General features: G+C 45.2%; 1 protein-coding gene across 7 annotated transcripts in view; it reads left to right on the top strand.

Moving 5' to 3' along the window:
* The window catches only part of TRPM3 (transient receptor potential cation channel subfamily M member 3), a 1922641-nt gene that overhangs the window by 1342546 nt on the left and 552421 nt on the right, over positions 1-27674 (top strand). For all 7 annotated transcript variants that reach the window (XM_069625801.1, XM_069625800.1, XM_069625799.1 and 4 more), the window contains exon 10: positions 7600-7700. In XM_069625801.1, the coding sequence (XP_069481902.1) occupies positions 7600-7700 (101 nt within the window). The remainder of the gene's footprint in view (positions 1-7599; positions 7701-27674) is intronic.

Raw genomic sequence — 27674 nt, 5'->3', positions numbered from 1 at the left:
AGAACTAAGGCTAAATGTGACGGATAGTCACATAATTCAATAAGCGTAGGATCGGGCTGACCATATTTCCAAGTGTCGGAATGTGATGTGAAAAAAGGGGGCAGTCTCTCATTAGATTAGGGGGGGCCTCCCCTCTTGCTCTCAATGGCTTCCTTTCTCACAAAATAGTCAGTACATCCAACTTGCAGAACACAACGCAAACAATCCAAGTCAAGTGATAGGTGCAAAATAAAGTGTTCCAAAGCTCCTCCAAGTCTCAAACACAGATAAAGAGTTAAATCTTAAAAGATTCACTCCGAAAAGAGGATGTCATTGTTCTTCCCAGTGTAAACCGATTGGGGCCATCCGGTTCTCTGAGCCTAAGTTTTGGGCATAGATTTCCGCCAGTCATGGACACATGGTTCTTCGCAGCCAGATGTCTTCTGAAAACTCATGCTCACTGCCTCCTAGGTGCTTTCTGTGGGACACTCCCCCTTGCAGGCTGTCGAAAACGTCCTGTCAGGCCGTGTCCCTGGTCTGCATATCTGAGAGGATTCGGTGCCCCTTGGTGGAGAACCCGGGGTCTACTCTCCCTTGTCACACTCTGCTGCTATCAGGGTTCACCCTTGCCCCTTTTCCTGTGACACGGTTTATTATGCAGTCACTCTCAACTCAGGGAGTTCCTTTCCCCCAAAGCAAGGTGGCGCACAATAAAGCACTTTTATTTTAGGTTCAATTTGGTGAGGCCTCCAACCCGTCTCACACCCAACTCCAACAAATACCCTGTGTCACCAATGGACTAGGAACCAGGCCAGTGTGTAGTACAAATATATATATATATATTCATTTAATATTTGACACAAAGGTAACACCAGCCACCAATGCCTTGGCAACACCCAAGATCACACAATAACTCGGTTATACAAAACAACACAGATCAAATTTTGAAACATGCGATAATGGCTTACACAGATTTAATTTCAAAGTAACTAATAGAAAGCATTCCCAATCCCACACAAGATCCACAGAAATAACTTAATTTGAAGCAATAATTTTCTCCCAGCAACCCCCACACTCCAGCCCTCAATCAAATATGACTCCTTTGATTGAAAAGCAAGGTGCAAGGAGTGTAAGCACAATGATAAAATCATTTTGCTGCTGATTTAAAAAGGCGCTGTTTCGGAAAGGAATTCAATGGGAAAAATCGTTTTGGGCTTGTTATTTAAAAGGCAAGTTTGGGAAAAAGGAACTGAAATTAACATTTTTTTTCAACACACTTGGGGTGAGAGAAAAATGGGAACCAAAAGGTACATTTTGTTTGTGTACCCACAGATAGCTGAGATGCAATACTTTATAATTCTGATTTAAAAGGACTGGGGAATACATTTGTTCAACACACATACAGATGAGAACAATATGTTGTAGTTCAGATTTAAAATGAAAGAAGAATTGCATTTGTAGACCCTCCACACTGACTTGAAAGGTGGTGTTTTATGGATCTTTTTGGGATGATGGACACCCCCCCCTTTCTATGTGGAAGCCAGGGATTTCAGAGACAGTCAACCAGGTCTGTATGGCTATAGCAGCTCTAACACACCAGACATGAGCTATTGTTAGTTTCAAATTCTAAACCTCATCCTGTGATTTTCTATGTGGGAATTAATTGATTTACTTTAATCAAATGTGCTACGTATATACACCGTTTCCCTCCTCCCCACACTTTAATGGAAAGGATTAAGGTTGGCTGCTCCCAGCACGATGCAATTTCAACAGAGAGGAAGTTTCCTAATGGGGAAATACGTTTGAGTAGGATTTAATAAATTGTGCAAAGGGCATTCCCAGTTTCAACACCGTCTACCCACTAATGGAAAGGGATAGAGGCAGGTGCTCCCCACACAATTGATGGCTTTGGGATATCTACTTACATGGGAGGCTTTGGTCAGGGAAAACAGCAGGGATCCTCTGAGGACAGCACAGGTCTGGTGAAGGGCTTTCTGTCAGGGATTTTCTCCTGCACCCAGACTCCTTCTGCTCCTCAGTTTTGGGTCCCAGCTAGCTTCTCTATGTCCCAGCCACTGTCTCCAATGCAAGGATTGAGGCATCTCTGCTAGTTGTTCCTCGCAAGAGTCCAGCAGCATCTCTCTCCCGGAATAATTCACAAAAGCTCAGTTCTGATGAAAACCCGGCCATTTCTAGGGCTAGTGACACAGCAACCTTGTCATAATTCCTGCAGTCAGAATTGGCTAGCATGTTCCTTTCACCTCCCACCAGAAAGCCCACTGGCTGCTGATAGCACCCGAAGTTGGGAGATATTTATGATGTAGGCTGAGGGAGGGGAATAGATACATAATTACACATTGACAAGGATTTTATTCTGAAAAATGTCATACTGAAATAACTCCTTTGGTCTTTCAAATAACCCATGATGATATATATATATATGAAAAAACAAAGTAGCCAAAATAGTGCACTGCCTGACTCGTAGCTGGAGCTAGGAAAGGAAACTTTAGGTACAAAAGGGGTTTGCTCTGACGTCTGAAATTTTGGGGTCTGCTAATTGGCTTCAGTAGACCTGAATTTATTCAATCATGTCTCATACATACAGAATCACTTTGAATGTAGTAGTACTCATAGAATTTGAAAGAGTTCAGACAACAAAATAGAAAATAGAAAATACAGCTTTTATTTTATTTTGCTGTAAAATGCATTTCAAAGTCATGCATTTGTAATCTTTTCTAAAAAGAAGGGGATTCCTTCCATTAAGGGTAGAAAGTTCTTAGTGTTCACAAATCCTTGGATGGACTGTATTGACAACTCAGTTGAAGATATACAAAGCTTAACAACTCAGTTGAAAATATACAAAGTTTAAACGAAGTAGTGCTTTGAAAATAGTCTGTGACCACCACCTATAGTGACAAGTGATAGAACAGATACTTAATGCAAAACAACCAAACTGAGAACAATAAATGGTAACACAATAGGGTATGTCAAAACAACCAAACTGAGAACAATAAATGGTAACACAATTGGTTATGTTTAGCCAGGCTAGAGGGTGACCTAATTTATGCCTGCCCTTTATTGCATATTTGCACAGTTGGTTGGTTGTTTTTATAATGAATAAAAACGAAGTATTTTTGTAAGAAGGGGTTTTGGTCTTGAGTGCTGGGAAACCTTGTGATGTTTTGTGTTTTTTTTTTGTAGTGCTACAACCCTCCATTTACATGTGTTTTTACACATATATATATATATATATATGGGTTCTATATTTTACGGCGAATCTGGCCATACTAACTTTGTTGCGCCCTTCCTAAGCGGAGATACTGTTTTTCGCATTTTTTTGCTGCGCCGAAATTTCTAAAAATGGGACCATTTCCCATTTAGACCTTATTTCCATGATCTACCCCCATGCCAACTCTCCCATTGCTCAGGTGTACGTAAATTGCAAAAATCATACTTTTTTCCACACAACTTAAACTATGTACATCACACAGATTTTGTTTTTACAAGGTCACATTGGGATTTTTCTCCTGTTTAATTTGTACCCAGATGGGCTCCATCAGACACACGCTGCTCCTTTTATGAAGGACAAACTATATTCAATGTTTAATCAATAGCAAAGCATCACATGGTAGGTTTCCATTTCCCTGAAAATATGTGACCAGCCATCTGGTGTATCTGTGTTTATCTTCACCTGTCCTTCTTGGCTTCAAAGGCCTTGCTCATTTTTTAATGTACAATTTTATGGAAACTTGACCACAAGGTTACTTCAATCAGCAACTGATGGACAACCAGTCATGCTTCTTGGTAGGGCCAGCTCCAACATGTCATGGGTCACAGTTTCATTTCAGTGGAAATGCCCCTCTGCATCCAAGTACAGATTTAGATCAAACAAAGGTTTTTACCTTTTGACATTTTGCACTGCATTGTGTTTACCCAGTTGCATAGTAAATTATATTTAAACCGGTTGTTTATAACATATAGTTTTTCCTTCCAAAATATTAACCCTGCGGTATAGTCAGAATTTCACCAAACAGGCCAGTTAACAGAGAGCACCAGTGTTCAATTATGAAAAATTAAATAAGCCTTTCCATTAAATGTAATTTTGGCTGTTGAAATAAACACTCTTTTCCCTTGTGTGAAATGTCGTAGACTCGGTTTCACCTGGATTCCTGGATCATAGTCTCATGTTGCATAAAGATATTGTACACGCTGCTATCTGTCTCTTTAAGTAGAAAGTGTATCTTTTCATATTTTATTAAAACAGCATTTTCAGCCACAAATGTCTTTTGCCATGCATTGGGCACATCTAGCAATCTTAAGTTTTCAGGCACATTTTCCTTCACTCAAGTGCCTGTTCATTTTTGTAAAGTTGAAAGAGGCCCTTTTCTGTCCATGTCCTAGGCCTTAAGTCAAAAGAAGAAGTGTTTTGGGACTGGCCTGCATTTTCCAATGGATAGCACCAGTCAGCTTCACTCTTTAATACTGGCCTTGCCTGGTCTTTTTATTTCTGACATTCTGGGGCTATATTATACCTCACACCTGTTCCTTCTACTCCTGGGCTGGCCATTTGTCCCCCGGCATAGCTCTGCTATCTCATTCCTCCACCCGTCTCTGTACTTTCCCTTGGATCAATGTGATCCTCCAAACCTTCCAGTATTCACTATCTAAATTGCTGGTTTCCCTTTCTAAATCTTCTCCCTGATGGTCTATGCCCCTCCCTCACTTTAAACGTTCACCCCACACTACCCTCTAAGTAGTATCTCTATTCAAATTCCCATGTCTCTTCCAACCTGTTGTCATCTCTACTTCTCACAACAATCTTCTCTTCTTCCAAAGGCTTAACTTTCCTTCTCCCAAATAGTAACTTCCCCTCTATTCTCTATAATGATCTCTATCCTGTATCTCTACACTTTTGTATCATCCTCTGTCCTTTCTTCAACAAGTGCTCTCATTTTTATCTCCTGCCATCCTCTTACAAGAATATCCTTTTCTGTCTCTTTTCTTATCTCATCGCCCTACTGTACTACCATCCTCTCTTCCTCTTTCCAGATGATACACCTTGTCTCACTCTCACAATTGGTTTCCCGCTGTTGCTGCTCCAAAACACTCTGTTTTTCTCTTTGACTTCTACTCCCACTCCTGTTCCAAATCAGTATTGTTATTCCCAACCAAATGTTTTATTTTCTACTCTTCATCTTGTACTACTGTTCTCTCGTCCTCTTTCCAGATGAAACTCCTTGTCTCCCTGTCACAGGTGGTATCCATCGGTCGTGGCTCCAAACCACATTTTCTTTATCCTCATTCTGCTTCAACTCACTATCTCCCCTCCCAACAATATACTTTCCTTCATTTACAAAAGACACCCCTACTCAAACTTCACTAAACGTCTCTTTTTTAACACAACTCTTCCCACACTTTGCTAATTTTATGACACACTAGTACCTGTTTTCAAGGCTCCTCCATGTTCCTCTCTGCTTGTCAAGCGTCCACACTTGTGGTCCCCCAGGTTCTGCAGTACGTTTTCTTCCAGCATTCCCTGTCAGAGCTGGCTGCCTTTTAAAGTCCCGTCCCTCCTCCCCTTGGGTGTTATTTTGAATAATTGTCTGTACCTGGGTTGCAGGGCCGGTCTGTCTCCTGATTGTGTCATGTGCCTAGGTCCATGTGGTCAGGCAGGGACCAGGCAAAGGTTATGTAGAGGCTGGTGGCCATTTCTTCTCCTATGGCTGTAGCAGTGGCAGGAAAGGTTGTCTGCCTGCCTATGCTTACTCTACACTGAATGGGAGTTGTTGAGTACCTGGGAATGGGTCTATGCATTTTATTACTGTGTCCCACCGTTTTCGCAGCATTTTACGTGTTCCCTCATGTCTGCTGGTTTGTTAACGTTCAACCCAGTTTGCAGACTTTTCTCACGGGCCTACTAATCCAAACAAGTCTGCGAATCTGGATCTGTATGCACGGTTGTGTTGCTAAAATATACTAAGGAATATTAAAATGTGCTCATAACTCCAAAAACCAGTACGAGCATAATCAGATTATATTACCTGCACCCTCACATAAATCATGTTATGTATTATTGTAGAGTTCCATACCCCTATCGTAACAAAGAACAAAAGATTTGATGGTCGCAGACCTTTTTCAATTGTATGGCCAATGCCTTTAAAGAGAAGATATTGAAGATCTGCTAGTCTTTGGTTAATTTGATATAGTTTATTGAAGGCACAGGTGGGTCCTCAGACAGGCTGTGATAACTTCATTATGTAGCAGAGCATGAAATAAATATTGCAAAGTAGCATAACAACCTGAATTGATAATAGCGGAGCATCACAAAGGGTATGTTACCTGCAGGAGACTATGACCATTTCCTCATGATAGATATCCTGGGAGAAATGTATTAATGCACCCCAGAGTTGCTCTTAGAGCACTGAGTAAGTGAATCTCATGTTCCGCTTCCGGGGCATGCGCGTGTAATGCCTCGCGTTACATTGAGATATGGATGGCCATGCTCAAGATAAGCCCCCCCACACAAATACATGTGGGCTGCCACAGCTTTTATTGTAACCCCACCTGGGACTTGCAAGGGTTCGGGAAGGATTTACCTGCCAAGGTGCCTACCATCCAATACCCAATGTGTACCTGCTGCCTGGCTCTGGGAATCTGCTTATCAGGAAATGTATTAGTGTTTTGACAAGATTTAATGTCATTTCATAGGCGTGAAGTCATGATTTGGAAACATAGTGCGATCCCTATGTTTATCTTACCTCAAATGTTTTTTTAATGTACACCTTACGTTTGCCAACCCACCATTCTCTCTCTCTCTCTCTCTCTCTCTCTCTCTCTCTCTCTCTCTCTCTCTCTCTCGCTCTCTCTCTCTCTCTCTCTCTCTCTCTCTCTCTCTCCCCCCCCCTTTGGCCTGACACTTCTTTCCCATCTTGTGTTTATTTTAATTTTTCCTACCCAAGAACATTTTTCTTTTTTTAAATGCGTTTTGCTCATTTTTCATTTAATCTATGTCTGTGTTTTTGAAATCAACAGCAGCTTTGTTATATTAGCAGGTTGTGATACTTCCTTTTATGACGTACCATGTTCTGTTATGTTTTGGTAAGTCACATTTGCAAAACTTGTCTTCCTTATAGTGGGAAAAGAATACACATTATATTGTCTGAATACGAAAATAATTATTGTTATATTCCTATTCATATATTTATTGCTGTAATAACAGAAAATGCTGAAAAACGCTAATAATAGTTACTCTAATCGTGCATACCACTAAATTGTACCTACTCCTTTAAATTACAGGTTTTATTATTAGCCTACTAAGAAGGTGAACGCATGAGTCAGCACCAACACTCAAATGAGTTGTGAATTTCAGGTTCTTTGGCAGGTGTTCAGCCCACTCAGCTCCCACACTATACTTAATCCCCAAAATTAGATTACATCACACTGTACAGCAGATTGCTGAAGCAAGAATATAGTGCAATCAGCCAGTCTGGGTGAACATTTGGTGCTCGTGATGAAATGAATGGGTCTTGCCATGTGCATTAAGCAGTCTGTTGTAATGTTCTTACGGCCTGATGCATTGATGTGTGACTGACGCGTATTCCTATATCTTTTCATACGCAGGTGCCAACGCCTCTGCTCCAGACCAACTGAGTCTTGCCTTAGCCTGGAACAGAGTCGACATTGCCCGCAGCCAAATCTTCATTTATGGTCAACAATGGCCGGTAGGTACAGTACGCAGTGCCCGCCGCGCGCAGTGCGAAATGAATATTAATGGGAATGGGTGTGTCGTGTCTTATATGGCGTATTCAGAGGGACATGTCTGTTATCCAAACTTTCATTCGGAATAGGCGACAAAGCCACATGTTCAGTAAAGGTTTGCATGGGGTCAGAAGAGGACTTTTCTGCAAAAAGGATAGCAGCACTTGATCATAGCACGCATACTAACAATGATTAGTACCCCCAAGAATTAAAGCTGTAGTCTCTGATTGGCTCAGCTCTGCTAATCACAGCCCTGCCTGCTGTCTTGACTCAACACGCTGCAGCTTCGGCCACCATCTTCCTGCTTGCTTCTCCACTGCCTCTACCCTCTGTCACCTTGGCAGCTGGGGGCATCCATGTTGTCTGCGCCAGTCCCTGTCTCGCTTGATGGCACTGCTCTCCATTCTCCCCCTATGCCAGCCTTCTCTTTCTCGCATCGCCAGCCGCCAGGATCATGCTTTCAATGCTGCCTGCAGCCCTGCCACCAGGTCCTGGTTCTTCATTAGTACCCACAGGCTCTAACAGCACATGTACTAATCACTGTATAGCCCTCAGCCACAGGCGGCTCATAATGACCCTGAGCCAATGTTAATGCCCGAGTTCACTTGGCCTTCAAGGCGATTAAGAGCTGGTGTGGAATGCAGCTCAGAGCTATAAAGCTACGTGTAACCTTCGGCATAGTCACAAAGCATTCTCTGTGGACAATCTCTGGGCAACACAAACCACTATAGACTGCATATTTTTCAGAAACCCACATTCCAAGTCTAGTGGCAGGGCAGAGTGCCCACAGCCACTTCCCCACCACCGCCCAGGCAGATTTTCTTATACTAGGAATAGGCCTGTGGATACATACCCTCAGCCAAATCGCCACGACAGCCCACACGATTTTGAATATTATCAACAGGTCCCTCCATACCCCTGTTAATTAAAATACCGGAGCGGAGTGGGCGCCCCCCCCAGCCTTTGTATAGGTGCACAATGGCATTAGTTGCATTTAGTATTTATTTCCTTGTTTCTCCTCATAAAAGAGTGATAGGTATAATAGCTTAGTAGACTGCACCCCTGGGCCTCAAATCACATTATGTCCCCAGAAACCTCATTACACAACCTTGATATGCTCGGGCATTTAACTTAGTCTTCAGGGCCCATAACACCTTGTATTGTCCTCGGACTGGGTCTATAAAGCTTAATTGGAACATTAAAATATTGACAGTTCCAGTGTAGACAATGCAGTCGAAGCGGGCAGTAATGGCTGTTATCATTTGTCTGTCCCTATATTCCAGTGTTTCTCCTTCATCTTTCCTTTTCTTTCTACCCTCATTGGGTGAAATGTTCTAATAGCAACGACGGCTCCTTCGCGGGCCATTACCAGATAGTAGCATGCCTTGGCTTTTGTTAACTTTGTCTTGTAATGGCCCTTGGAAAGATGCATGATCGCATGATTAGCTCTCGCGCATTGGTGATAATCCGTCGGAGGGCACGTAATGCAGGGCACTTCCACTGGGAGGATCTGCATTTTGAGCTCTTGCGTCACATTGGTATGCCGCAATACCCCAGTCTCGCTTGCCCTCTTGCCACCTGCGTCTCCCTTCCAGCCCCCATCAGATTTCCCCACCCCATATGAAAACATACCTCTCGGCTTACCCGTCCCTGACACTGTTGCAGATTGGCTTTCTCTGGTCTGGGGGTAACAGTGCTGGAGACCTCATTAAAGGCCCAACCTACTGGGAAATCTCGCTTGAGTTGGTATCATTGGCTAAGAAGCACACATTCCCCTATATAGGGCCTGATTCATGGATTTCTTTGCATGGTGCAAAGTGACTGCTCACTAGTGCAAAGTGACTTTGCACTGCCAACAAACACCCTGATCCATGGAACAGTGCAAAGTGTATTTTTGCCACCTGAGTTGATATCATTGGCTAAGAAGGACACATTCCCTATAAAGTGCACTCATGGAAGGATTTTCATATCAACTTTTAGCCACAGAACTCATGCAAAATCATCAATAAGTTAGAGAGGGCACAGCCAGTGTATTTTTGAATATGACTTTATTTTTTGCAGCCCAACACAGGCATCTCTCAAAGACATCCAACAATCAAGTATTAATATTACCCTTTTTGGGACTCATCGCTACTCTGCAGTTGACATGTTTTGAGAGTAACAATAATTTTCTCAAGGAATGTGCACGCAATGAACGTTGGCCTCTATGATATGTATGCTTTATTAACATGTGATCTATGTTAAATTGTGTTACATTCCGTAATAAAAGAGGAAATACATTTTCTAAGTCTAAGAACTATTCTGCAGAAAAGTCTCCATATGAGCCAGTGTCGACCGGTAATCATACAAATTGAAAGACAGAACAGGAGGAGGGGTGGAGTTACTCCAATTTTTCAATGCCTCAGGTTAGCTTCTGTGTGCTCAGAGGGTTGCATAGAGGTTTTCTTAGACACTATTGCATCCCTTCAACTTGGGGACCTGGACCTTTTGACTGATGGCTCCACTGATTTGATCGTATAAGTTTCCACCAATCGTTGTCCTTTATGTGACTTCATCAATGTATCTCTGGACTTAGCCACACCAGAGGTCATACCATTGATATTATATGTTCCTCTGCCTCTCATCTCCAGTTTCAGGGTGTAATAATAACCTTGTGTGTCCTTAAATAGCGCTTGATGTCGGATTCCTTGCACTTCTGCCAGCTATCATGACAGGTGTTATTATTACCCCATTTAATATTACTTGATTTATCAAAGTTGGAAGGATGAAAGCATAAGTCAGTCATGCCAGAGAATTGGTACTTGCAATGTGCAGGCTGCCCATATGTCAAAGGCTAGGGCAGGGGTCCACAACCTTTGGCTCGATAGATGTTTTGGACTACAGATTCCTTGATCTCTCGCCATTGACTATGCTGACTATGGGTGATGCGAGGTGTAGTCCAAAACATCTGGAGAGCCAAAGGTTGAAGATCCCTGCGCCATGCCTTTAATACGCTGAACACTTTTTTCATCAATTTTCAGGTTTTTTAAAATGTATTTTTTATTAAGTGTATATGGTTTATTACAACCCTTTCACAATCTACAATTTAATTTTAAAAAGATCATACGCTGCAAAAGACAGCCAAATCATAGTTGATTTTACTTAGTTTACCACCTTTTTGGTAGTCCTAGTTTTTATCGTTCTCGCCAGTGTTCTAATACTTTGAATAATTTTTCTAAAAATGTGGATGTCGCAATTTTCAGGTTTTGGTGATTGCCATCTGGGCTAGAGCCAAGGCGGTAGCATACACAAACCCAGTAGAGCAGTGATTCCTGAGGGCGCTGCAGTGCAACATCTGTCTAAAATGTTGACCTCAATAAGGAGTATCAGGTTACTGCTGGAGGCTTAAGTTATGATGCTGCCTTGGAGGCTTATGTATCTAACTTTACTCAGCTTCTGGACGAGCTGTCCTCGACAGTCATTGAAAGTAATAAAAGTCGTTCAACTCCCTGAATTCATCTAAACCTTGAAAGGATGAAACAATCCAACAGAAGAGTGGAATCCGAGATTAGCATGAAAACCAATGACTAGAATATAAACTCTTTTCCCTCGCCCTTTTGAAATCTTATTAAAAAAAAGCTTTTTCCACAGCTTAGAATATTAGGCATGTAAAATGGTAACTTCAATTGATCCCCTTTGCAGTTCAGCTCTTTGACAATCTTAATTCCGTTTCTGAGGACTGAATGCTGCCGTGGTTACAACGGGGACCAGTGAATTCAGATCTTATTTCAAAATGAATGTAAACACGTACGTAAACCCAACAATGCTGTGCGATGATGTCACCGTGGCCACAAGGCAAAAGGAAGATTGGGGAACTGTGGAAGCAAGGGGAGCCACCTGCTCTGTGATGAGGCGACCGCCGGAGCCGATAACTGGAGGATGCCCAGAGCTCCCCCGATCCTCCCATGCTGACAAGAGAGATCAAAAGCCCACGTGCCTCCTTCAGGTAGTCGGCAGATAATCCATAGTCTCACACTTAGACACAGACTGCTGTGGAAATACGGAAACACACTCGACTTAGCGTGTGTCCATACTCCCATTCAGGAGGTCAGACTCCCAACGCGGTGTGCGCTAGTGGAGAAAGGTTCGACATGGATTTTGAACTGAACCTCTAAGCAAAACCTCCAGCTGAGACAGGCATCAGGCACACATGTATGAACAAGACAGGCAGAATGCTGTTACAGAAAACGGCTGTAATTCCCCTGCTTGGTCCTAACATGGCATTCCCATGGAGGGGGTGGTCTTTGACCATACACAACTACCCTCACATAGAGATAAAGCAGAGGAGGGTCTGCTCAAAACTAAGCGAGTTGCGTGACAATGGCCATGACCAATCAGGAGCAGAGACGACCAGGAATTAATGGAGCAATCAGTCGGCTCACTTTTTCCACAATCCCCTTATTATCTTGCTGTACAAGGCCACAGGAGCTTATTAGGGGTGGGGGTGGAGGGGGGTGGTATCACAGTGTGGAGAGAGAGCAGGAGGGAGAGCAGGTGCAGGAGAAAGTCGAGAGGAAATACCGGAGGAGGTGCAGGAATAGGAGCGAGAGGAGAGGAGGAAGGCAATAGCTGGAGGGTAAAGACAGGATATTCCTTTGAGGACAGAGACAGGAACATGGAGGGGGACAAAGCCAGGGACCCACGGGAGAACCCAGCCCAAGTCCTACTGCATCTTGATGACCTGGGTACAGAGGTTCGGAGGCTTGCAGGGGCAGGAGGAGAGTGCTGGACTTGCTTCTGAAACAAGTAAGGGAGTTGTATCCACAATCAGGAGTGTTATATCCCCTCGGATGAACAGAGCAAGAAGGGTGCTGTCTCGTCAGGTCTACTCATACCAGAAAGACAGGGCAGAGCAGAATAATGTACCAGAGAGTAGACCATCAACTCTAGCCCAAGACCTTAGAATGAGTACTCAGTTAGAGGGAGAGACGATTCTCTCCATACCAACCCAAGTGGAGAAGTGTGTGCCCAGTTAGTCCCAGGAACGAAAGCAAATCCCAGGAGAGCCGGGGGGAATCTGCACACCTGTCCAATCCACACCTCTGAGGACACAAATGGTCCAACGGTGGCCATCCACTGTTCTAGAATACAACACAGCCCAACACAGGTGACAAGCTACGTCCAGAGTCTCAGAAAACCAGATTCCAGCATGATCAAAGAGTGCACAGGGATAATAATTCAACTGCCTGAGGATGTGAGAGACGTTTTTGGATACTATCCTGAGGAGGACCATCAGAACCCTTGCTTTCTAGAGAACAGGCGCACAACTTTTGGATTTAGGACGTTTGGTCCATTTAGGGCACAGGTAGACATGATAACTTGACATATCCTGACTCAGTGTATGTCCTTGTTGTTCTTCCTCCCCTGAGAGCCATTCCTCCACATCCATTTTCTTTAATAAAACAGTAAACCTCATATCATGTGTTTGTGTGTTCTCGCCTCATAAATCTTAGCTTGGCTGCCAATGTGGTCCCTCTTTCCCTTAAAAAAGGAGTGAACACACCCTTGTTAAAACAAAATCATTGAAACCCCCACAATTATTATTTTTTAAAAATTTCAAGCCCATTACCAATTGTCCGTTCTATGTAAACTGGTGGCAAATGTCGTAGGTAATCAGATTCCTTCATTTTAAAACTCCAACCATTGTTTTACCCCATTCCATCCCAGTTTCCGCCCGAAAAAAGGTACTGAGACAGTGCAGTTGGGGTTTTGGAATGACATTTTCACTGCTATGGATGAGTGTAGAGTAGTTCTGCAGGTCATGTTGGACCACTGGGCAGCATCCTGGCATCTTTCTCCTCGGTTGTCCACATACTCAGCATGTTCCTGAGTTGGATACAATCATTATTTGAAGTAATACCTCAGTGAGTCCAATTGAGGCCATTTAACCAAAGTGGCCTGGTATCCCTGTTCAAAATTCTGCTGACATCTTCAGTGCCTAGTAAGTCCAGTGCAGATGATGGAAAGGTGTGTAATATGGTGTTGAGGTGATGGCCAGAATTTCAAGGCCACTTGGACTGCCTTGAAGCCATCCAGTTCTGGATAAAAAATAATTATCTTTAATTCAATAATTCAAGACAGAATTAATTCTATTTGGAACACAAACGAAGACATCTTTACTATACCAGATGGTAGCTTTGAGTTACAAATAAAAGACTGCCTTTCTCCAGCATTGGATCTTTCATGGATTCACATGCTTAGAATATTCCCTGTCGTCAGACTGGGGCCCCTCGGTACACATATATAGCCTTTTCCTATAGGAAAACTTTCGACACTTTTGTGTCCTATCTACGTCCTTTTAGGACCCGCCTACGCATGCTCCGTAGGCCGTCCCAGTATAAGAGGCCCACCCCCGCGGTTCCCCTTCAGATTTCAACCGTCTCCAAAGTAGTGGGATCTCCTTGCGTGTCTTACTATTTTGTACAAGGTTGCGTTACTGGAATTTGAGTACAGAAAATGTCCTCCGTGTCAGGAAAAGTGCTGTTCCGCCCATGCGCGACGTGCGGCTTGAAAAAAGTTTACGAGGGGGACGGACATATGGATTGTATATATTGCCTCCACCCTCATCATTCGGCGGATAACTGCGACATATGCAAAGGGTTTTCTCAAAAAACCCTCAAAGACCGCAGTCGACGACTGGGGGCATGGCTGAATGAGGGAGCAGGGGCATACCCCCCTTCGGAGGTAGGCTCCACACAATCGGCGAAAACATCACGCCGCGCTACCTCGTCGGAACCACCGGCGAAGAAATCTCGACCGACGGAAAAAGAGTCGTCTGGAAGCCACTCAACTAGAGACTCCTCGTCAAAGAAATCATCTTCATCAAAGGAAAGGAAATCCTCCTCGGGCAATCATCATAGATCGACCACGAGTCGATAGTCGAGTAAAAGCAAGCCAAGTGTGGAAAAGGTGGGACTGCCAAAACCACCTGCTAAGTCACCGTCGTCGACGGCGGCCCAGTCATCGGCCTCCACCCTGCCACTTACGCAGGTGGCATCCACCGTCCCAGCGACGACGACGTCGACGATGGCCTCGTCGATGGGGGTTCTACAGGAGGCCTGGAGGCCTGAAGTTTTTGATCCGACCCCCCCGGATACTTTACTTCAAGAACAGGCTGTGTTGCTGTCCTCGGAGGACGAGAATGAGAGAATAGCTGGCCCAGCAGACCTAGGGCTACGAGTGGCTGACAAGTCGTCGACGAGGGGATCCGTTATACCGGTATCTGCCCCTCTTCTCAATCCTCAATCTGTTTTGTCGTTGGAAATTCTGTCCACGCTGCAATCGTTGTTACAGTCGTTGGACCAGAGACTACCTCAGGCAAACCTGCCGCAGTCACCCGTCGACGAGCCGTGCCCGTCCCGTCAACCGACGCACCTACACACGCCAATCTCAGCACTGGCACAGGAGGAAGGTGAGCTGCCAGATTCGGAGTCTGACAGGGGAGCCATGTCGGATATCTCATCATCCCCCTCCAGGGATCCAACCTGGGAGTCAGAGGTGGAGTTGGAAACCCCTAGAAGCCCAGCTCACCCGTCCCCTCCGGTCGACATTGCGTCATTCCATTCTATGATGGAGAAGGCAGGCAAAGAATTTGGTTTGTCCCAGGAAGAACAGAAAAAGGACTGTTTTTTGTTCGACCACATGGGTAAGAGAAGGAGGTCTGTGTTCTCGATACCAATACTAGACCATGTATGGAAGGAGGGGTTGCAGACAATGCGTCACCGGTTTTCAGAGCCGGCAGTGAAAGGACGCCTGGAAAAAAAGTTTAAGGCTCCAGAGTCTACCCCCAAGTGTTTATCCTCCCAACCAACGCCAGACTCGGTGGTGTCGGCGGCAGCGGCGAGGAAGGCGAAGGCCCAGCACAAGTGCACGACTCCTCCGGAGAACGAAGCGAGACGCCAAGATGCCTTTGGCAAAAAAGTGCTATCCGTGGGAGCGACCACTGTAAAGGCCGCAAACTCTCTGGCAATTGTTGCCAGATACGATAGGGAGATGTGGCACAGGCTAGCTCCGTTGCTTGATCATCTTCCGGAAGAGCATAGGAAGGCAGCGATGTTACTCCTCCGAGAAGGTGAGGAAGCCTCAAATCACGCAATAAACATCGCGGTGGACCTCGCTGAGTCAGGCTTCAAGCAAGTCAATAATGGGGTCGTATTACGTCGACAGTCATGGCTTAAGTGTACCTACTTCAGGCCAGAAGTACAATACAAAGTTTTAGATATGCCCTTTGAGGGAGACCTTCTTTTCGGTGAGAAGGTGGACGAAGCCCTAAAGGGAATGAAAGAGGACTCGGACACGGCACGTTCATTGAGTGCCCTCCAGAGTGGCAGAAACTACAAATCTTTTCGTCCCTTTAGAGGGGCTTCAGGTAATTCAAGATTCTCTGCATCTGGAGACAGATCCTTTGGCAGATCAGCTTACCCCTCCCAGGGATACAGACGTGCCTCCCAAACGGCAAACCGTCGCCGGAACTTCCAGACTTCCAGAAAAAGACCATCATATCCGTCGTCTTCGAGAGACAAGCAAAATAAAGATCAGCAGTGACATACAACACACCGTTCTGGGGGGAAGAGTTTCAGCATATGTCGACGAATGGGAACGAATAACGACGGATCAATGGGTGCTGGATACTATAAGAAACAGACACTCTCTACAATTCAAACACAGCCCTCCGCAAATTCCACCTGCGTTCACCGCTCTTTCCCATCTGAAGATACTGCAACAAGAGGTAACACTCATGTTAGCAAAGGGCGTGATAGAATTAGTTCCAACATCACAGAGAGGTCAAGGAGTCTACTCAAGATATTTCGTCGTAAAAAAGCCGAACGGCAAATGGCGTCCCATTTTAGACTTACGCGATCTCAACAAATCTTTGAAGAGCCTAAAATTCAAGATGCTCACTCTGCAGGAAGTGATCCGCGCCGTTCAAGAGGGGGATTTTCTAGCGTCCCTGGATCTACAGGACGCGTATTTTCATATTCCAATGTGTCGGAAACACAGGAAATTCCTAAGATTTGTAATAGGGCGGACTCACTACCAATTCACGATTCTTCCTTTTGGGCTCAAGACCTCCCCCAGAACGTTCACGAAATGCCTGGCTCCAGTAGCGGCCTGGCTAAGGAAGCAAGGACACCATGTATACCCATACCTCGACGACTGGCTGGCAAGGGGATCCTCCCCAGCGTCGACCAACACAAGTTAACAAGCCACCATGCAGCTTCTACAACAGCTGGGATTCGCCATAAACTTCGAAAAATCCTCTCTGCAGCCATCGAGATCACTGGTATTCCTCGGGGCACAGTTCGAGACCCAGTTAGGGCTAGTGAAACCTTCTCTCGACAGAACCTCAAGATTCAATCAACAAGCATGCCGACTACGGCGATACACCAAGATCTCAGTGAGAAAATACGTTTCGGTCCTAGGGGCCATGGCATCCTGCATCCATCTGGTGGAAAACTGTCGCCTATTCATGAGGCCAGTCCAGGAATTCCTCGCGGACCGATGGACGCAGGCTCAAGGATCGTGGTCAGACAAGATAACCATCGACGACGACAAGCTGCTTCGGACCCTTCAGTGGTGGCAGAGTTTCCACAATCTGAACAACGGCGTACCCCTACAGGAGCCGGAGTTTCAGCGAACCATAGTCACGGATGCGTCCCTAACCGGATGGGGAGCTCACATGGGAGCTCTCCAAACGCAGGGTCGCTGGTCTCCAACGGAGTCACTCCTACACATAAACGTGTTAGAACTCAGAGCAGTACGATAGGCCTTGAAGGCATTCCTACCACACATCAAGGGCTCGCGAGTACGAATACTGACCGACAATACAACGGCCATGTTTTATCTGAGGAAACAAGGAGGGACGCGATCAAGAACTCTTTCCATAGAAGCCCAGAAAACATGGCATTGGGCATTAAAGCACGAAATTTCCATCGTGGCTCATCACCTTCCAGGAGTGAGGAACTCCCAAGCAGACTCCCAGAGCAGAAGCATGGCCCAAATACACGAGTGGAAAATGGACACAGTTCACCTGATGAAATGACCAAAGACAACAAGAAATGCGAGCAATTCGCAAGCAGATGGCCTCAAGAGGGTTCCATGGGGGAGGCATTCTCCTTCCCATTGACGGACATGTTCCTTTATGCTTTTCCCCCGTTCCCCCTCATACGGAGGACAATTCAGTGGATACGCAGATACAATTGCCGGGTAATTCTAGTGGCACCACACTGGCTGAAGCAACCGTGGTTCTCCGACCAGCTTCACCTGTCGCTGGAACATCCCATAGCGTTTCCGAGAGTCCCGAACCTACTATCCCGGGACAAAGGCACAGTGTGGCATCACGACCCGGACAGTCTCAACCTTACAGCCTGGCTCCTGACTTTTCGGAGTTCGGTGCTTTAAACGTTGCAGAGGATTGCCAAAAAATTCTGCAGGCGGCCCGAGCCCCTTCTACAACTAAATCTTACTCCTATAAGTGGCGGAGGTTCTGTGAATGGTGTCGAGGACAACACGGCCTACAACCGTTGTTGGTGACGCCGGAACAAGTTCTACCTTACCTGCTCCTCTTGGCGGAGAGGGGGTTATCCTTCACATCGATAAAGGTGCACCTGGCGGCCATCTCAAGGTTCACGAGGAAGAGGCAGTCGTCTCCTCTATTTAGCGACAGACTTGTGAAACACTTCATGAGGGGTTTATTTCGAATTTTCCCCCGGTAAAACGTTTCCCCCCAACTTGGAGTCTCAACACAGTGTTGGCAGGCTTAATGAAACCGCCTTTTGAGCCTATGGCCACGTCCGACATAAAATTCATATCGTGGAAGCTGGCATTCTTGATTGCTATCACATCAGCTAGGAGAATCTTGGAACTGCAAGCGCTGGTCGTAGACCCGCCATACCTAAGATTCTTTAAGGACAAAGTGGTCCTGGCAACTAATCATACGTTTGTCCCAAAAGTTCCGACAGTGTATCACAAACACTCGTCCATTGTTCTCCCTACTTTCTTCGCGACACCATCATCGACAGCAGAAAAAGCTCTTCATACTCTGGACGTTAAGAGGGCTCTGAAATTTTACCTACATCGTACACAGGAACTCAGGTCTACTCGACAACTGTTCATCGCATATGGTCCGTCGACGAGAGGAAAAGCAATCTCTAAACAGGGATTGGCTCGATGGGTCTCATCGACGATTGCGTTTTGTCACTCCAAGGCCGGAAGGCCACTGCAAGGACATCCTAGAGCCCATTCTACAAGATCAATGTCCTCCTCAGCAGCTTTATGGGCAGGAATTCCGCTGACGGACATATGCCAGGCTGCGGCATGGTCAGTGCCCCACACGTTTACCCGCCACTACTGCCTTGCCAGGCAGCATGCGGACGAGGTGCAGATGGGAAGAGCTGTCCTGCGCCATCTGTTTCAGTAAGGTGAGCTCCACGCTGTGGAGAATCTGTTTTCTACCTTTTTGATGACAGTATACTTTATGTGGGTAAGGTTATATGAGTTAACTTATTCCTACTGTACATATGCATTGTGTAGTATGGTGAGGGTATATTACATTACATTCTCACCGCCGTCTCAAGTGTTACTGCTATACAATCTGTTCTAAGCATGTGAATCCATGAAAGATCCAATGCTGGAGAAGGGAATAGTTTCTTACCTGTAACTCCATTTCTCCAGCATTGGTATCTTTCATGGATTCACATGCGCCCGCCAAACCTCCCCGGAATGCAATGTATTTGATTGATAAGTTTAACCTTTCCTACTTTGGAGGGGCCGAAATCTGAAGGGGAACCGCGGGGGCGGGCCTCTTATACTGGGACGGCCTACGGAGCATGCGTAGGCGGGTCCTAAAAGGACGTAGATAGGACACAAAAGTGTCAAAAGTGTTCCTATAGGAAAAGGCTATATATGTGTACCGAGGACAGAATTAATTCTATTTGGAACACAAACGAAGACATCTTTACTATACCAGATGGTAGCTTTGAGTTACAAATAAAAGACTGCCTTTCTCTTTGATGATGACATGATATTGCACCTCAGTTAAATGCATTTGAACACCTGGATGGCAGCAAACGGCCTCTGTCTCAATGGAGACAAGACAGAAATCTTACTGGTGGGCCCCAAAGAGACCCTCAAGAAACTAAACAGCAACTACTGCAATTTCAAAATAGAGAACTCTGTAATCACAGTCTCAGCAGCTGTAAAAACCCTGGGAGTTTACCTGGACTCAACCATGTCTATGGATAGACAAGTTAGCTACATCTCCTTCTCAGCAGCACTTACCACTAAAATTATCAATGCGGTAAAACCCCACCTCTCAACCAAGAACTTCCTCAACATTGCCAGAGCTACCATAGGCGCAAAACGTGACAATTGTAATGTCCTGCTACTCGGCACATCCGCCAAAAACATAAACAGACTACAAATTGCACAAAACAATGCACTCAGAGCAGCTCTCAGTATCCCCGGGAGAGGGCACATCTCTCAAGCAAGACAAAAGGCCCACTGGCACCGAGTCAGAGAGCGCATACTTTTCAAGACACTCACAATCATTCATAAATGCCTATCATAAACAGCACTCCACTGCCTAGTGGAACGAATACACCAAGCCCAAACACTCAGACCTAAACGTGACATGTACTCGCACTAACTCACAATCCCTGCCTTTAACAGAGCCAAAGCTGGGGGATCCAGTTTTGAAATATTAGCACCAAAATCCTGGAACTCACTACCACTCGAACTAAGAACAGAAACATCTCTCACGGTCTTCAGAAAGGATCTGAAAACGAAACTGTTCAAGTAGCCTGCACTCGCTCCTCTGTTCCCCTGTAACCATGGAACATGAGTACTGTTTGTTCCCAGCCATTCTACATGCACCTGAAATATTGTGTTAAGTGTATATTCTGAAACAGCGCCTCGATGCCCGAGGGCAGGTTGCGCGCTTTATAAATGGAAATAAATAAATAAACGCTGATACCAAACCATCCATCACTTGGTACACCACAAGCTCACCTCCAACAAATACTCAGAGTCCTCGAGAAACGGTGATGCAAAACCTGTAATCCTGGAGATCTCACTAACCTGAAATCTTTGTGCACCAAGCATAGTATTCGTATTACTGAGGCCAAAGCTGCTTACTACTCAACCACCATGGCAGCAGCTTCTAACAGGAGCAAAGGCCTCTTTGAAGTAGTAAAGCATTGTACCAAACCCTCACCCGATTCACAGGTGTCAGTACTCAGAGAAACATGTGAATTAATCAACAAATATTTCATCGGAAAAAATAGGCAAAATCTGACATCATTGAATCAACCTGCCACAGCATTAGCCCCCCTGCACTCTAGCACACACACTTCCCCTCAGGAACAAATGTTCTCCTCTCTCTCCCTCTCACCTGCCTAAAATCTACCTCCTACTCTGACAATATCATCCTGGCCTCCAGCATCAAACAATTGATTGGCCCGGTTCTCAACGCACTCCTCAGAATCATTAATACATCCCTCGAAGAAGGGTCTCATATGACCTCTTTTGAAAAAACCAACACTTCACCCAGATGACCTGGCCAACTACCGTCCCATTACTAACCTCCCCGTTGATTGGAAAATAATGGAAACAGTAGTCGCTACACAATTACATGTCACAATCAAACAACTTCACCTCCTAAATGACTGTCAGTCAGGGTTCCGCCCCAAGTGTAGCATTGAGACAGCCACCATCCAGGTGGTAGATGATGTCCTCCAAATCATGGATATGGGTGACTCACGCCTCCTTATTCTGCGTGACCTCTCAGCTACATTCAACACAATCAGCAAATGCATCCTCCTCTCCTACCTCCCCGAAAGGATGGGATTCTCTGGCACTGTACTGAATTTGTTTACCTCCTACTTCTCAGGCAGACACCAGGCCATCCAGATGAACACATTGTGTTCTAACTGACTCCCTGTTTCCTGTGGAGTCCCCCAAGGCTCCATCCTCTCACCAATACTTTTTAACCTTTGCATGGAGCTTCTGGGCACACTCCTTCAAGATCCAAGATCCTGGTATAGCCATCCACCAAGAAGCGGACAATACTCAGTTGTACATGAGACTGACACACCCACAGGACATCAGTCATCTCCACGATTACCTAGCCATCATCCAGTCCTGGATGTTGACTGCTTACCTGAAACATAGCCAATCTAAGACTTAACTCATCCTCATTGGTCCCCCCGCTAAACAGCAACTTATCCAACAATAGCTGAATGATATACGCCTAGAAGGATTTGATCTGCAACTCACAGATTCAGCAAAATCCTTAGGTGTTCACTGTTGATAGCAGTCTGTCCTTCCAGAAATGCACATCCAAGAAGGTCCAAATGGCCTGGCTGCAAATCTCCAACCTTCACAACATCAAACCCTTCATGCCCCCATAGGACTTCCAGACCGTGGTACAAGCTCTGTGTGGGCTTGCACATCGAGGGCGGAAATTCCCCCCTGACGGAGGTCCCAGCTGTGTACTTCGCTCCTTTAAAAGCAGTTGACCACACAGCAGTAAATCGTATTATGGGAGCACAGCAATTTGACAGAATTGCCCCTGCCATATGCCAACTCAAATGGCTTCCTCTCCAGGCTAGGATACTGTTCAAGAGTGCATGTATCAACTACAAAGCAGTCAGGAGTAGCACATCAGTGAACCTGGCTGCTAAGAGATACATATCTGGTGGCACAAGCTTCTCAGACCAACCGGCTCGAATCGCAACTCGTCTATAAAGCGAGGACCTACAAACAATCCTTCCATTGTCACTCTTGATACCGGTATCGGCTTGGAATGCCCAACTATTCTCCAATCTCGCAAATCTCTCAAAACGTGGCTTTTTCAACAACACCTCACCAAGGACTAATACCAATGGACGCACATTCGGACGTACAGGCCACAACTCACTGTACTGTTCTTCTGTTAAAAGATGCCAGCCCAAACACTGGCTACTCACACCCTGGATAGCGCTCTGCTGATTTTGATCTAAGCCTGCGCTTTAAACAATAAAATAAGAAAAATATTTGCCAGTCCAGCCTGTGTGTGATCTTTTTAAAAGAGAGATCTTCTGCTGGGCCAGAAGATTATTGCAATGGCTTCTAGTTGCAAAATGAGTGCACTGTAATACCTCTTAACGTTTGGCTCAGTTTGAGGAGTTTCAATGAAATCAACTACTGATCCTTTTTTCCACTAACAGGCTACCGTGGAAGGAGGCCATAGATTTGCAGGGCAAGCTGCAAGGGCATTGATTTTGCAAGCAGTGGATAACCTGCCTTCAGTTGCCCTATAGTTCTTTAGGTCCAAGCTAAAATCCTACTAAGTCAGTAGGCATCAGTAACCACAGCCTATGGACCCCGCAGGGGGGGGGGGGGCGCTATTTAAATGCAGCAGATACATCAATCTAGCAGTGCCATATAGGCATATAACCCCGCATGGCTCCCTCTCTACTGCAGAAAAGGGGCCTTCTCCACTGACATGACATCGCTTACTATGCTGGTAGCCTGGGGTAGAAGATACTTCATCAAGTAACAGTCCTAGAAAAATAACCAGGAGCATAATGAACATAATGAAAGCCATTATTCCATGCTCGTTCTAACATAAGGATATTATGAGCAAGGCAGTAAAAATACAGCAAACTCGTGTTAGACGGAAAAGGATGTTCATGTAACGTTCCATTTTAGCTGGAGTTTTCCAGCTGAAATGCACTGGTCACACACATGGCACTCTGCATTGAGCCTACCCCAAAGTCTGTTTTCTGACAACGCATCTAAGCACTGGATTGATGTGGTATTACCCGTGCACCGGAAGAAGAAGAAATAAGCAGTTACCCTTTTAGGAAAAGTATAGCAGCTCGTGGAGCAGTGAAGTCCTATCCAAGCCCACCTGAAATAGCGTAAGCCCAGGGTTCGCTCTCGTTATAGCGCGTCAGCCGAGTGCGGCTTAGTCCAGGCACGAGCCGGCCATACAGATCCTGTGAAGTCAGAATTCTCAGAAGCACGTAGGGAAACACACGTTCCAATGTCAAGTGGATAGTATTCTGTGTGATAAGTCACACCAAGGGCATTGTATAGGTTGCCTGCAAAAATGTCTGTTCTCTGGAATGATATTCAGAGATAAGGGGGTCATTCAGAGTTGGGTGGATTCTTTTAGGAAATACTGCCATAGAAAGCCACCACCTCCGCCGGTGTTATATCTGGATACCTACCCAGTTTCCCACTGGTGGAGGGGTTACCTCTAGAATACCTCTGTAGGTATTTCAGAAATAGAAACTTTCAATGTTATGTGAAGGTGGAAATGGATTATGTACAGTAGTAGTTCGTACCACTATTGCACATTAATTATGCACAGAAGGGTCAGTTCTGCCTCTTGTATGCCTCTTTTATGCATTAGATTGTTAAGGTGGTGAGAGGGGGTGTCAGAAATGTGTACAGAAGGGCGGAGCGACCTCTGACGGGCCCATGGGATCAGAGCTCACCCTCAAGTACTTTTAAGATGAAATAGCTGGACCTGGATGAGGATGGGCTGCAGGATTCTCTTACTCTAACATCAATCAATAAGGACTACTCAGCAGTTTGGCAAAGGGAAGTCTGTTTAATGACAAGTACAAAAAACAGGGAAACAAATGGAAATCAACAGTGATGTGATCGCCTGTCTCATTTCAACTTCCACATTCTAGGTTCAACCAGCAATTCTTATAGGCAAAATTCGTCAACATTTGACGTGTAAAACTCAAAGTTTGTCATGCCATTCTATTGGTCGGAAAAGGTAACTTAAGTATAGGTGCTATATCTGTATATGGTAACAGAGTGTGAGGATTGGATAACTCTTATCGGGTGGGCGTCTACGCCCATCCCTCTACATCACTCGTGATAGCCGTCACTACAAGTACAATGTCTAATTGGTTCTATTAGCTATAGGACCCTAGATTATTTGGTCCATTGTGATTGGGTAGGTTACACCCCTAAACATAAATCTCCACTTTAATTAGCAGCATGCAGAATGGACACCCAGATGCGGTGTGCCCCAGAATTCACCCTGCCTCCCTTCCATCAATCAGTACTTTAGGGCTATGTGTCAATTAGTTGGCGGAGGTTGGCCTCGAAACTGTAGCTTCTTATCAGGAAAGGTTATGGCATCCTCGGGTTCTGGGTGACATCAGACGTTGGTACCTCTTCGCGCTTGGCTGGTCACGTGTTTGTTCACCGTGAATCTGCTTCATTTTCCTTCTTTTCATGTATTTGATTCTTCTTTAGCCTTGCAACCTGCCTGGGCCTCCTTATCTTGACCTTCACTGGCTGGCTGCTATGCTCTTAAGTTTAGTTTCTTTGAAGTTGCCGCTCTCCTCCCTTCCTGGAGTTGACCTCGAATTCCCAGGCATGAGTTGCTTTGTGCTCAGTTTCGATTCCGCTCTTTCCTTCTGGCTTTAGCTGGAATATGAATCTCGGCCTGGTTGGCCCCTTGCAGCCTGGGCTTAATTCTGCTTTTGTAAAATGGAGTCGCACTTGTATAATGTGCTTTTGAGGTAGATATATAATTGGCACTTGCCTCTCTATTCTTCTACTAAGCATAGCATGCAGTACCGTTTACTTAACTTCTTGCGTTCCAAACCTATTTACAGGTGTTAGTTTGTTGCATATTTTCATCTCACTTCATGGTTACGTTTCTTTATATATCAACATCGTTTCTTCTTACAAGACCATTACATCATTATTCTTTACATTTCGTCCTTGTGTGTCATCTTTCGATTGTCGTTTATGTTCATTTGTACGTCTGTCTGGGCTCTTGTGTCGTCACCATTCGCCTTCCATTAAGGCTCTTTGGGTCTCTTCGGGGACAGTTTGCAAGTAGTCTTCATTTCGTGTTAACTGCTGGTACGGTTGTCTCAATGGGTACTGTGCTGCCCATAGTTGTCTGGTTATAGGCACTTCAACTGGTATTGCTCTTCTGATGGGCACTGGGCAGAGTCCTAGTGCTGCTCTGTGTTGGTTTATTTGTTCCTCATACATCACATATCCAGGCGAGTATGTTCCTAGTACCTCAAAATGGGGGGCTGGAGTGCAAGCCGTACCTGGGACCTCCTCTACTCTCCCCCCTCTGGTCGGTTCATCGACCACTTCTGCTTCCTCCTTCGGGTTTCGTCTTACTTGGTTCTTCTGTATCTTGTTTATTGTCTTCTGGGTTTGTAGATGATGGTGTGAACGTGTGTTTCTTTGGAGTCCATATTTTTATCACCCCTTTCAGAATTCCTGCTGTTTTTACATGTTCGTCCTTGTTCCAGGTCATAAGCTGGCATTGTCCATTTGGGCTGCAATAGATCCATTTCCCTTCATACTTTCTTCGTTTTCTGGGATACACAAACTTTGTTTCCTCTGGCGCAAATTCGCTGGCCTTCACAAAGTCTCTTATCTCTTCATCAGTTAGGACTCTGTGCTTCCATCCTAGTTTGACGTAGATCATGATCTTCATCCCAATGGCTTTCTTTGCAGTTTTCTGGCATTGTGTGATGATTATCTTGATAACACAAAATCCTAGTAGTATCATTAATAGCAGGGCTCCCAGAAACTTGAATATGTCTGCCATCCATTGTGGGACCCATGAGAATAGAGTTCCAAACCAGCTGTCATCATCAACTTCATCAGTTTCATTGATCCTCTGGTTCTGTAGGTTTGTCAGCATACATATGGCTTCTGTTAAGGTTCCATTTTCTTCATCATGCGAAGGTGTAAATGTGCAACATGATTCTCTGATTTTTGCTCAAACACCTCCATCCATCGCTGTGATCATATCCAGTACATATCTGTTCTGGAGGGTCATCAATCAGATTGCTCTTAGTTCTTCTTTAATAGCGTTGAATCCCGTTATGGTAGTGTTGATGGTCTGCAATAACTCCCATCTGGTTATCTGTAACCATTTGGTATTTACTCCAACTTGGATTCTTGGCATGAAGATCTTTGTGAACACTGATGATGTGAGGCTGAACAGCCTGTGTTCATATGGGATTGCATGGAATGCTTCTTCTGATTTTCCATAAAAGTAATTTTCTCTCTTCATTCGGGATACCAGCTCCACTGATCTCCTTTTCCTCAGGTGAGCATCTGCTTTCAGGAAACTGTCAATTTTCAGGTTACTTTTTGGGATCACCAGCGCAGGAACGTGGACATTCACTATTGTGCATATGCCTCTCCAGTCTCTTGGCAGTCTGATGTATGCTCTGGATCCACACACCCAATAATGATCCATAATCACTGCGGTTCCGTGCATCATTCCTGGGGCCTCGAAGATTTGTCCGCAGTTTTGATTCCCTCCCATCTTCCTTGTGCCGTTGTTCCTGAAGCACAATTTTGGCCTTTCCAGTGGCACTATCTGCAAGGGTCCTCCTCTGTCTTCGACCCAGTTAGTAACTTTACCAACTTCGGCCATAGAGGTTTGCACAGTCTTTGTGAGTTTTCTATTGCTTCTTTGCAGGCTCCAAGGACCATCCAAGCTCGGCATATCACCACTCCTTCTTCCCATCCATTTGGGGAAACCACTGTCTCCCAAATCTGCATTTGGCCTCTGTTCTTCCAAATTTTAGCCTCTTCTGGAATCTTTCCTTGGACGTTCAGCCTCGGGTTTATTTCCCATCTTGTTCCTGATCCTTTAATTTAAGGCTTCTCATACCTGATCACGTGATTCTTAGTATGTGCTCTGTTTCTTGTTTTGATGTCCTGGACGTAACCGTCTTCATCGGGATACTCTGTTTCAGTTGCCCATGTCAATGAGGATCTCTCCCCATAAATTGTTCTCTGGTGTTGCACATTGCTACGTGTGACAGACAGTGTGCTGTTGGAACATCAATTTCTACAGCCACAAAGATCTTGGATTTTCCCATGCTGTACGGTAGAAGTGC

This window comes from Ambystoma mexicanum, chromosome 6p, assembly GCF_040938575.1.
Source record: "Ambystoma mexicanum isolate Mex_15411 chromosome 6p, UKY_AmexF1_1, whole genome shotgun sequence".
NCBI classification, from domain to species: domain Eukaryota; kingdom Metazoa; phylum Chordata; class Amphibia; order Caudata; family Ambystomatidae; genus Ambystoma; species Ambystoma mexicanum.
Note: the sequence above shows the minus strand (reverse complement) of the source record. Positions and strands in the feature narration are given on the sequence as shown.